Genomic DNA, 12125 nt, shown 5'->3' on the forward strand with positions numbered 1-12125 from the left:
ACATTTATTTAGCAGTTAAGAATTTAAACTAGATATTAACCCTTTAAGATTAGAATAAGTACCAGCTACAAACAATAATATTCCAATGAGAATGACGAAGACGCTTCGCCAAAGTCGCCATTTATATTTGCCAAGGCCAGGATCTTGCCAGATGACGAGAAGATCTATCATGGCTGGAAATATGAAGCCCATGTTGGATAGACAGAAGGCACCCAACTGAAACAAAAGTTAAGAAGTTGTTTATGTTGTCATACAATCCCAAATGGTGATGAAACAGAGGCTAGCATCTTTTAAAGTTGGAAGTAAAAATTAAGAGAGGAACTTTGAGTCTTTAAACAAGGGACTGAATTTTTTTATGATATCAAGTGACTGGACGTACAAGTCGTAAGTGTGGTTGTAAGCGACGATCCTATCGAACAACAGGGATACTGCCGTTGTGCGTGTCACCTTGACACTTATAATTCTAAAGACCCATGTGCCTGTTATTTCACCCACACCCTTTAAAACTGGATTGCAGTAATGAATAGGCATGGTGGCAGCATTTCTCTAGACGAACTCGTGCACGAGGACTTCTTCCACATGAGAGATTCGGCTTTTAGTTTCGCAGAATATTGTGTTTCCAGTTACTGATGTTGACGAAAGTGGTGTGACAAATTTTCGTAAATGGGTAGTTGTCATTATAAAAGTATTCAAACCGTCCTTACCAGACCCATTAAATTTCCAATGTTAGGGAATGCAATAGCAATTGCAGTAATAACAACGATGAAGGTGGCTCTGTAGACCCTTTCCCAAATCCAATGTTTCTTTGGATCATGTTTTTTGGACATATAATGCCAGACCAGGTTGAATGGAGCCCAGAAGTTCAGAGCAAATGTTATGAAAATCATTATACCCATCAGACATTTGAGAATCGTCGGGAATCTGTTGAATAGTAAAATTATTGTAATTATTCGAATAAATGATTTACACATTTCACAGGGCGATTCTGTGCAACCAAATAATAAAACTAGAAGGTTTTTTTTGTCAAGGCAACAAGAGAGAGTTACGAAGCAGTGATAGCGTATTCTCAATTAACGGTTGAGTATATACCTATAACTTTAAATTCCAAGTTATGTACATTTGTGAAGTAGCAACACCACTAAAATTAAAGGAAAATATTGTGATTATGCTTGCACCTCGCAAAAGGCTCACAAAATCTGGAAAACGTGTGAAATCCTCAACCGGCCAACCGGCATTGGGCCAGCATGGCGGACTATAGACTAAACCCTCTCTGTAGAGGAGTAGAGGAAACCCGTGTCCACTAGTAGACTGTAAAATGGGTTGATGATAATCACAAAAGAGCCATGTACACTGGATATAATGCTCCCGGTTTTCGGATTTAACAAAAAAATTAACAACTTAAACAGAAGAGTCAAAAACTTAATGGCAGCAACTGTCAATAGATTTTTAATAAAAAAACTATATATATTGCATTACTTAGGTTAGTCATATATTGTATTATTGTACTCACATTTCTGATGGAAAATTCAGAGTTACAGGAGAAAGAGAATTCTCTCCGTACCCCCAGTATCCGAAGAAACCAACCATTATGAGAAATGTTACTACCACGGTCATACCTGAAATACATAAATTATTGAATGTAAAGCACAAGAGATGCTACAATTTGCTTTGTTTTCCCTCAAACACAAAAAACTTGATTCTTATTCGTATATTTAGTAGATTACTATGGTGGAAAAGCGATTAGCTCTGTGGACGATGTGGGGGCCCCGAAGGACCAAACTGGAAATGAACTTTTCAAAATTATTTCTGGTGTTCCGGTCAGTGTCCCTTAATTTCGTTGCTCTGGTACTCGTCGTACAGGGACTTCTTAAATTGAGATCAGTAATTGGTGTTGTTGTTTGGCACGTTATTTATGTATTATTATTATTTTATTTCCAGTATTTTAGTAATAACGAGAATATTTATTAAACTGACGGATAACTCATGTATTTAAGTCGAATTTTCGCTTGAAATGTTTTGAACCACTCCGTGGTCCTTAACCATGAGATTCCGTGGCTGTGACTCGACGGACCCTGACAGTCCGGTCCTTCAGAACGGGTGCGAGCGCAGCAAACTACTCTCGTTTGCTTCATTCTTATTAAAGTTGCACTGTACGCACGTATCGAGTGACCGGGCTGTTAGAGCATTGTCGAACAGTTTCCGTCGAGTCACCGCCGCGAAATCTACGATTGAGGATCAAGGACTGTTTCGAAGCATGGCCAGCAAAAATGCGACTTTAATACATTGGCTTAGTTAATACGTCTGAGTCTCGCGGTAGTTTTCTATTTAAAACGAGAATCTTATACAATTTCCTTTAATGTATTACTTTTATTTGAGATTAAGATTAAAAATCTAATTCAAATATATTTTTATTTCATTTTGAATAAATTAAACTTGCAATCGTTAAACTTGCACTGGTTAAACTCTATTGCTCATTCGTGACGCGGATTCTCCTGAGGAGAATGAGTAAGAAACTCTAGGGCTTTCTAAATAAACAGTTGTATATAATTGTCCGAGATAACTTGACAGATGTAAACGGGTCACTACCATGAATTTATAATTTATTAAGGACTACGTTGGTCGCTTCGATTCCCAGATGAAGAAAATAACTTTTAAAAGTTTTTGAACGTACTAAACTGTATTTCTTACTTTAAAAAAATAAATATTTATTCCATGAAGGAAAGTATTCTATCCATAATATTTAATTTACTTTCCCTCCGTGTCTCATAGCCGTGGGAATTGAGATCGTAGCCGCCCTGTATATGTCTATATCACAACACACTATTAGAGATACATCAAAGAATCAAAAAAAAATATACGTCAAACATACCACATAATATGTGTATATTACGAATGACTGGAATTTCTTGAAATTGAGCAATTTACAATCTAAACCCCAAAGTACACTCTGGGGCTTAGATTGTAAATTGAGGGAATCTGAGGGATAACTTAAAATAAATTAGTGTATATAATGTGACCTTCAAATGAACTTCTTTTTTCAGTATACGTACCCATGCAAAGTACTTTAGGAAACTGTTTAGGGTCCTTCATATTGTTCTCAATAGGTAAAGTGACTCCAACACCTTCCATACTGAAAACTACAATTCCGCTGAACTCGAAGAAGCCCAAGGCATTCTTCCAAGCTGGTCGTGAAGAGATTGAAGGCGCTTCTCGCAGGCAGTATACGACTGTTGCTACTACGCAGACAACTGAAATAAGATATATTAAACTTTAGCGTAAAGGAAAGTTCTCACCTTTTATTACTTGCGGTTACATATAATAAATTAGTGTCATAAAAAGCCATAACGCCTCCGAGTACACCCCATAGGTACAATTATGTACCACCAAGTAGAGAATGTCCTAATAGAAAAGATCATTATGGTTCCATTTCGTTATACACACATTCTACCGCCGTTACTTGAAAAGGTGCTTGTAACAAAAACTAAAAACCGAGATAATAATGTTAAGAAACGAAATTAAAAAAATATCTATTTCTCTCATGCGGTAATTTCATACCGCTTATCTACATACTTATCATAGGAAAAAATAAAAATAGTGACAAGAATCCTGTCGGGTCAAAATAATTTTTCTTTGCGTTCGATCTTTGTATTAAAAAATATATCTGTCAAGGTGGTAAAAAAATCGTGAAATTAAAACAGTCAATAAAACATTTGATCAAAGAACAACATCAACGTCAGGTTGTAGTAGCTATAAAGGTACCGGCTGAACGAGAAGGTTCACAAATCTCTCACAAGATGTCACTTAAGGCATTGGAAGTCGGTAAAACCAGCACAAAGATCTATAATAGACACATAGAAGAATTTCGCCGACCTGGAACTCGACCTGTAGCTCAGTTAGCAGAGCAACGTTACGGTACAGTGTGAACACATGTTCAAGTCCTGCCGTATCCATATTAGGATCTCTAACCTCAATGAAAAGATATGCCATTGAATTGCGTACGTACGCCATCCGTCTCCATAAGTATGCGTGGTCGTGAATTTGGAAACAATTTGTGTCTCCTAATGGAGTCGTGAACTGTGCGCGTGATAATTCAGGTATTACGTATTTAAACATACCAATAAATAAGTCCGCCAACAATGAGAAAGGTGCCAAATACTTGAGCGTAGTGATCATACATAGCATCATTATTGGCACTAACAATGCTAATACATATAATCTTAGCCGGTTCAGGTCTTTCTGGTCGTCAACACCTTCGACTAATTGCTCGATCGTCTTCGCTATTATTATCTGATAAACACAGCAGGCTCCAAACAAGTCAATGCATATTGTTAGGTCCACTGCATACCTGGAACGGGATATTAATACGTATATATTAACAAGTAAGCATTAAACTGAACTTGAAGGACAACCACTGTTAAAGAAGGATCGTTTCAAATAATAGGGTAGATTTTAAGTTGTATCGCAGGCTTGTTTTTGTATGCGTGCTGTGTAAATCATAGCTCTTAATAAGTAATAGGAAAATAAAATTACATACAATAATTCATAAAATCACCTTGGATTCAATCGACAAGCGTGTCAAGAGGCTTATAGGTGACTCGAATTTAGTAGAGGCGAAGCTGCAGAGCCTTGAACACCGTGGTAAAGTTGCCAGCTTATAGATATTCTACAGGATATATCACTGAGAGTGTGCGATGGAATTGCGTGATTTGTTTCCGCCTTCCTCTTTTCATTATCGGGGGACTAGACATGGGCTGAGGATCCACCTTTATTTTGTGGATATTCCCAGGATTCGCTCGAAGCGTTTCGCTTCCACATTTATATGGGGAGCGGTTAGGGAGTGAAATTTCCTGCCTGCGGACTTATTCCTCGAACGCTATAACTTGGACTTTTTCAAGGCGAGACTGAATAGACATTATTTAGGTTTGCATGCTATATCGTCCTTATAATTTAAAAAAATTAAATTAAGTGATGCACTTTCCATCAGGTAAGCTGGAGGTGAAATGCGCATTTAGTTTGTGTATAAAAAAAATTCTACTATCACCACAGCCAGTAATCGACACTTATTTCCTTGTTTAAGATATATAGGAAATTTAGGTAAGCTTACTACATTAACTCATTATACGTCCCAATATCGTACACGAGTCGCCTATAACGAGAGAGTTATACGAGGGTCAAGTCAAAAGAACTTAGATACTCTTTAATCACTTGTTTGATACTGGCAAGTTATACACCGTCGTAAAGGCAGGTTATTTGCTAATAAATTTGAAAATGGAAAACGTTTTAAATCGAATTCTTTTTTATTAATTTTTTTGTTTTTCGGAGACAATCTAATCTGGCGGGAATTTTGTTCGCAACAATGGAGCTCTCTCGACGTGATTTTCGTGTTATGATTTATTATGGCTACAAAAAAGGTTTAAATCCGCAAGAATGTATTGAACTTTTAGCCACAACTTTTGGTGATACTGCTTGTTCACGAGCTACAGTTTTCAATTAGTTTGTTAAATTTAAAAGAGGACGGGGATGTGACGATGAGGCGAAATCAGGTCGGCCGCCAACCGCGGTTACTCAAGAAAACGTTCAAGCTGTCGAAAAAGTAATTCGTGAAAACCGACTAACTACATATGTAGAGCTTGAGCGAGAACTAGGCATTGGATCAACAGCATTGCAAACTACTATTCACGGACAACTGTCTGTCCATAAGCGTTGTTCGAGATGGGTTCCGCACAAACTTAACGATGAGCAGAAAATACGTCACGTGGATTGGTGCAAATTTATGATAGATAAATTCGACCCTGACGAGAAAAAAACGTTTATGATATACTGACAGGTGACGAAACATGATCATATAACTATGACTATGATCCTGAAACAAAACGACAGCCCACTGTGTGGTGCTTTGAAGATGAGCCGACTCCAACGAAATGTCATACACGAAGCACACAGAAACAAATTGTCGCCTCATTTTTCTGCATGACGGAAGACATTGCTACTGTAATGCTAGAGGATCAAAGGACAGTTAACTCCGAATGGTATGTAACAGTTTGTGTCCCAAAAATGTTGTCAGTTTGGTGTGACAAGCGGCCGAGGTCAGAAATCCAGCACCTCCTCTGGTATGACGACAACGCCGCTCCGCACACTTCTGCCAGAACACTCGACAATCTTCATTCAACAAATGTATCTATCGTGTCTCGCCCGCCATATTCCTATGACCTGGGACCTTGTGGTTTTTACCTCTATCCAAAAATTAAAGAAAAATTAAAAGACAAGAGGTTTGAAAGCAAAGAAGATGCCTTGGCTGCTTATAACTTGGAGATTTCTGAGATGCCTAAGAAGAGTGGTCATAGATATTTTCCAAGTGGTTTAGACGAATGGAAAAGTGTATACGTGTTCATGGTGAATAATTTAAAAAAAATCGATACCCGTAATAAAGAATAAATTTTATAGTTTTTGAAAATCTAATTTTTTTTGGCATGACCCTCGTATGTTTACTATCACAACTGGGATAAGATAGTCCTTTACATTTATTGTTGGTCGATTAAAAATGCCATCAAATGGAGACTGACTATCAGGGCAGGGCTGTAACTAACTGTCAAGGAAAATATAACTTATTTGTTACTTTATAAAACATAATATTTCTTGTTCTTAATACAATCCATGATTTGTGGTGGGATCTGTGTCAAATATTACAAGTACCTGAACCATTTACTATATTTCCTAAGCCTGGGGAAAGGTCCAACTTCGAACGACGCCTCCGCAAGGTCCGGGTAAGACATCTCCGTCATATGAAGCCTCTGGTATAAAATCTGCGCCGATGTTACTAATATCTGAAAAACAAAAACATGAAGGATAAGCGGTGAAAATCACGTCATTCGATGTCTACAACAATTCTGGATAACCGCAAGAAAAAACATTGCTTGACATGTTTTGTTTCATAGAACCGATGGGGTCAAAGAGTTCTTGAGCGGCGACGGGGTGTAGCGGAAGAGTTAAAACACAAGGTCACATCTGGTGAAAGTAACGGCACTCTGCTGGATGCGATCAATGCAAGACCGATTGTTGTAGCGATCTTTGTAGGAAGTCTATGTCTTGCAGTGAATGTCTTTTGGCTGAAATGACGATGATGATGCTAGAACTAAATCCGCTTGCAAAGGACGATATTAAATAAATCTATATACATGATCACAAATCATTAGCCTGTAGTTGATAAGTGCTTGCAGGCTTTCTAAATAAAGAATTTTCCATAACCACAAACAAGCGTTTACAATTGCACAACAATCTAATACACAGGGAGATATTTTGATACCACTTTGTTTTATTTGTTATACCAGCTTTCCACGACTTGAAAACCTTGCATGATTCTATTAATAACAAGCCCAATTAAAGAGTATGTCGTAAACTCACGTGCAAACAGTAGGTAATATAAAATCCGAAGATGATTGTAACTACAAGCGAAGTCCAAAGTCCGCACTTCATATAGGCCTCGTGTATGCCGAGAATACCGCCACCTAAACAACCTTTTATTAGATGCCCCGTTGATTCTAGAACACTGAAACACAAACGTTTATTTCTGAGTTAATGCTGATGAGACTTTTTAACCTGTTCATGGCCAGTACCTACTTAAATAGTATCGCACTACAATATGTCACTACTTTTCTTTGTATCGTAATACATAAATTGATTCAATATAATAATTACGCTTTGTCATTGACCGATGATCCCGTCAACATTGTTGTATAAATACAATAATATAAGTACGGCTACGACAGCAGTAGGATGATTGTCGTTGTGTCAAATTTACATGGTACAGTATTGTAGGTCAAGCACGTCAAGCACGTGTCTGACAATTAAATAAATGTAAGTAGTAGCGGTAGAGCTCCTTGTGTAAGAGTTCGTCATGGGAAGTGCCACCTTACCGTATGCCTTAGCCTTACTGTGTTTCGGTTTTGAAGTGTGCAAGTTTCATGGGACTTGTTCCTCAGATCTTTATGATGGAAAGTTCTGAGTGGCATTGCTACTGTAATGGACAGTCGTGTTGCTTACGTCTGGTGGTACTGGCCATTACAGTAGCCCGACTTGTATCGTATCGTAAAAAAAGTGAAATCTTACTTGGTAGGTTTCGCTATATTTCTTGCGGTGACGAAATCAAAAGGTTCTTTCTCAGAATGCAGTACATATTTCCTCTTCTCCGGAGGAGGCTGCGGAGGAGGTTTCCTTGATGGATCTTGGGATTCCATGTGTGTCTGTGTTTGGTCTGGCTGGGAAACAAAGACAATCAGGCTGTATTCACTATAAACGTACAATCAGCTGTGGAAAAGAAAGTTTCGTTGTTTTTCGATATTCCAGAATTTTTTGATTCACTGGATAATTTGGTATACTCAATATTTTATTGTTTTTCCGTAATACGCGCTGTGTACTATTTGTTACATCAATGGTAAGCTTACTCACAGTAAACGACGGTTATTATACAGGCTATATCAAGAAGGTGCGACCATACTTTAGCCGGCAAAGTGGTGATCGGCTTTGTGATAGCCAGATAGCGGAAAAGCCCTAGTACATTTACCTAAATATCAAGGATAGAATGGATAATAATAATAACACATCCGTCTGATATGTATTGCCAGAATATTGTATTGTATTTTTAACAAATTTTGAAACAGTAGCAGGTTGTCAATTCGACTGCATTTTCTTTGTGTGTATGTTACGCGGCGATTTTCCAACTTTTGTGAATTGATTTCGACGATTGTTTTTTGTTGGAAAGGAAGTACCGCAGCAGTAGTGTTCCATTTCAATTTGAAGAAAACTTAATAACTGTAAGCGTGACAAATTAATATATAAATCCGCTTTATAGAATTTCATCCATTTTCTGTTAGCCTATTTTAATAAAACTTGATATACACATGTTATGCAAATGCATTAAACATGTATTTGGAACCAAAATTATATAAGTAGCAGCAGAACGCCTCGTGATTAAGTTCGTCCAGGGAAGTAGGTACCTTACCTATTTCTGCCGCCAAACAGAAATGTGATCATTACTGCGTTAGAGGTTTGACAGGCTAAAGTTGCTGGTCAACTAATGTTTCAGGAGGACGAGCGCAGTAGCAGTGTCCTCAGATCTTTGTGATTTAAAGCTCTGAATGGTACTGCTTTTGGTGTTAAAAAAAATGTTGCTGCAATCATTGTGCTTGACACTTTAACTGCCTCGGTGGCCAAACGGTTACCATGCCGGACAGCTATGCAGAGGTCCTGGGTTCGATTCCCAGGCCGCGAGAAATATGTGTATGGCCTACATTTATTTCTCTCGTGAGTTTGGGTGTAATTTGTGGTTGTCTATGTGTGTGTCCATGGCACCCGCGAATCAGGGTTTGCCTAGTGCGGGGCTATGTTGAGTGTGTGCGTTATTACTATTATTATTCTTATTACTTTCAGATAGAATTCTTCCACAACTCTTTCACAGTAAGTGCAACTCGTATGTGGAATAGACTGCCTGCTGGCATTCGTGACAGTCCATCGGTGGCATCTTTCAAACATAAATTAAAAGAGCACTACCTGTCGAACGCGTTAGATAGCTAATAGGTAACATATATTATAAAGTAGTAATTTGTTTAGATTATAATATATATTCTGCTTATGTTTGTATTTATGTATATAAAGTTCATGTAGGTGTGTATGTCTGTCATATGTATATATTATCATCCTTTATATGTATATATATATATATATATATATATTATTTATAAATATATATATTTTAATTTATTTATTTTTTTTACTCATATTTAAATTTTAATTTTATTGTACAATAATTAGTCCCGCAGACTTCATTTTTCACCTAGGCTAGGGTTGGCTGGAAGAGATCTCTTCTAGAGATAAGCTCACCTTTGTATATGTCCTTTATAACTTGTGTTTCATGTATCTTTTCTTTGTGCAATAAAGAGTTATTATTATAGAAATAAGTTACACTAAACTTCTTGTTTCAATCACTTTTGTTTTCAGTATAGTACATCAGACCACATTCTATTGTTCTGTTTTGTTTTACTAATGTACCTTTGATGTAATGGGAAATTCTTTGATAGTCTGGCCTTACAGTGGCATAACTTTGCTTTAATGTGTTAAAGTTCATTACATTAAACAAAAATGTGATTTAAATAAATAATAATAATAATAATAATAATAAATTTCTTTATTTCGGACTAAGTCCATAAGGGTTAGTAACAAAACACTTAAAAATAGGGTTAGTATTACAAATTGCTTATTTTACAATTTATTATTATAGGCCACAAAACCAATGTGCACCCTAGACCAGTGATCTAGGAAGCAACCCTGTACACTGTTTGCAATTATACTCAGGAGGCTGTTATTGCCGCCCCGAATCCTGCGCAACAAAGAAGCCGCCCTTTTTCGCATGATAGCTGAAAAGCCATCTAAGCGAGTCACGGCGAACATTCCCGATGCACTGCAAAATCGAGGCAGCTTCAACAGCATCCTGAATAAATTATTATACAACACACGGAGAGAGCTTAGAGCTTTTTGGGTGTAATTGACCCATAGGCTACATATATAAAGTGACTGACAGTACGCCTTGAACAACATAAGTTTGACGTCGTCAGTACACCTAGCAAACCTACGAGCCAACATGTTGCCCCTCACTGCTAGCGCCCTACGCTCCCTTTCAACATCTAAATCGTCCTTTAAAGTCTCAGAGATCCAGTGCCCTAGGTACTTAAATTCGGTGACTCTTTTAAGAGGAGTGCCACACAGAGTAACTTCGGGCACAGTGCTACAAAATAAAGACTAAGTAAGTCGTTTCCATCAACCTATCACGCACAATGATTACAACAACAAGCACAACGATTACAGTAGGTTGTGCCGGTGTGACCTCCTTACACTGTCATCCCACCTTTTTGTATCGCCTCTCTCCATTCGTATCGTATTGTGTTTTCTTCTTCTTATTAAAATTTAAATTAAAAATTTTGAATTGTTCCATTTACCTCGCATTCTGATTTTGTTTCGTTCCATCGTCGCTCTCTACCCGATCGCGGCAGAGAACACATCGTCTTCCTGTCTTTTTGAACCGTTTACCACTTACTTAAATCTCTTGTACACCGTTTACATTTTAAGATATTAATATTGCTGTTGTACTGAATAAATTCCTATAAACCGGACATTCGTCTTTTTAACTACTAAAACTTGCTAAGTAAGACGTATGGATGCTGCGAGGTCTGCAGAAGCTATTACTACCCTTGGACCAAGCTATATTACTGCTATCCAGGCTATTTTACAGTCTACAGAACGCCACCAGCACCAGCAGCGCCATTACAAGTTTAATCATTATTGTGATAGATTCTATAAAGCATTTTAATAGGCTCGCTTGATTAGAGCCATTGACCTTTGTCAAAGTCAAAGTCAAAGTCAAAGATTATTTATTCCATAGGTAAAATAAATTTACACTTGAAAACGTCACATTTAAGCTACTGCTCGTTCACTACGCTGACCTCCCTGAGAAGAACGAGCAAGAAACTCTAGGGATTGCTCTTTTCAAGTAAACTTAAATGCTATGGAATACACTTTGAATCAAATTTGTGTGGATTCTGGAGCCATGTCGTCTTTCCATACATCTTTATCTAACACGTAGTCTTCAATTTTGTAATATGATTTTTCGATCAAAATATTTTTAATGTAGTTTCTAAACTTAGGAAATGATAAACTTAATATATGCTCCGGAATCTTATTGTAAAAACGTATACAGTTCCCCATAAAAGAGTTGTTTACCTTGGTTAAACGAAATCGTGGTACCATGAGTTTGGACTTAGCTCTAAGGTTAATATTATGGATATCTTCTTTCTTATTGAAATTATGTATATTTTTACGGGCATACAAAATATTTGAGTAAATGTACTGTGATGCCACAGTCATGATACCAGTCTCCTTAAACTTTTCTCTGAGAGATACCCGAGAGCCTAGACGGTACACAGAACGAATCGCTCGTTTTTGCAATACAAATATGGTTTGAATATCTGCCGCTTTACCCCACATGAGAATCCCGTAGGACATTATACTATGGAAGTAACTAAAGTAAACTAGTCTAGCAGTACTAACATCGGTAAGCTCACGTATTCTGCGGACTG

General features: G+C 37.4%; 1 protein-coding gene across 2 annotated transcripts; it reads right to left on the minus strand.

Moving 5' to 3' along the window:
- Positions 1 to 8299, minus strand: LOC113233650 (proton-coupled amino acid transporter-like protein pathetic). 2 transcript variants are annotated; one of them, XM_026468818.1, is made up of 8 exons: positions 8107 to 8299; positions 7402 to 7546; positions 6694 to 6824; positions 4116 to 4345; positions 3051 to 3248; positions 1511 to 1616; positions 705 to 921; positions 1 to 216 (listed from the first exon to the last, which is right to left on the minus strand). In XM_026468818.1, the coding sequence occupies exons 1-8, from the start codon at positions 8232 to 8234 to the stop codon at positions 16 to 18; spliced, it is 1356 nt and encodes a 451-aa protein (XP_026324603.1). In that variant the 5' UTR covers positions 8235 to 8299; the 3' UTR covers positions 1 to 15. The 2 variants fall into 2 exon arrangements, with proteins under 2 accessions (XP_026324603.1, XP_026324604.1); XM_026468819.1 differs by lacking the exons at positions 7402 to 7546; positions 8107 to 8299 and adding an exon at positions 7176 to 7285.
- Positions 8300 to 12125: the final 3826 nt, after the last annotated feature.

This window comes from Hyposmocoma kahamanoa, unplaced genomic scaffold (genome assembly GCF_003589595.1).
Source record: "Hyposmocoma kahamanoa isolate Upper Pololo Valley unplaced genomic scaffold, ASM358959v1 79, whole genome shotgun sequence".
NCBI lineage: Eukaryota > Metazoa > Arthropoda > Insecta > Lepidoptera > Cosmopterigidae > Hyposmocoma > Hyposmocoma kahamanoa.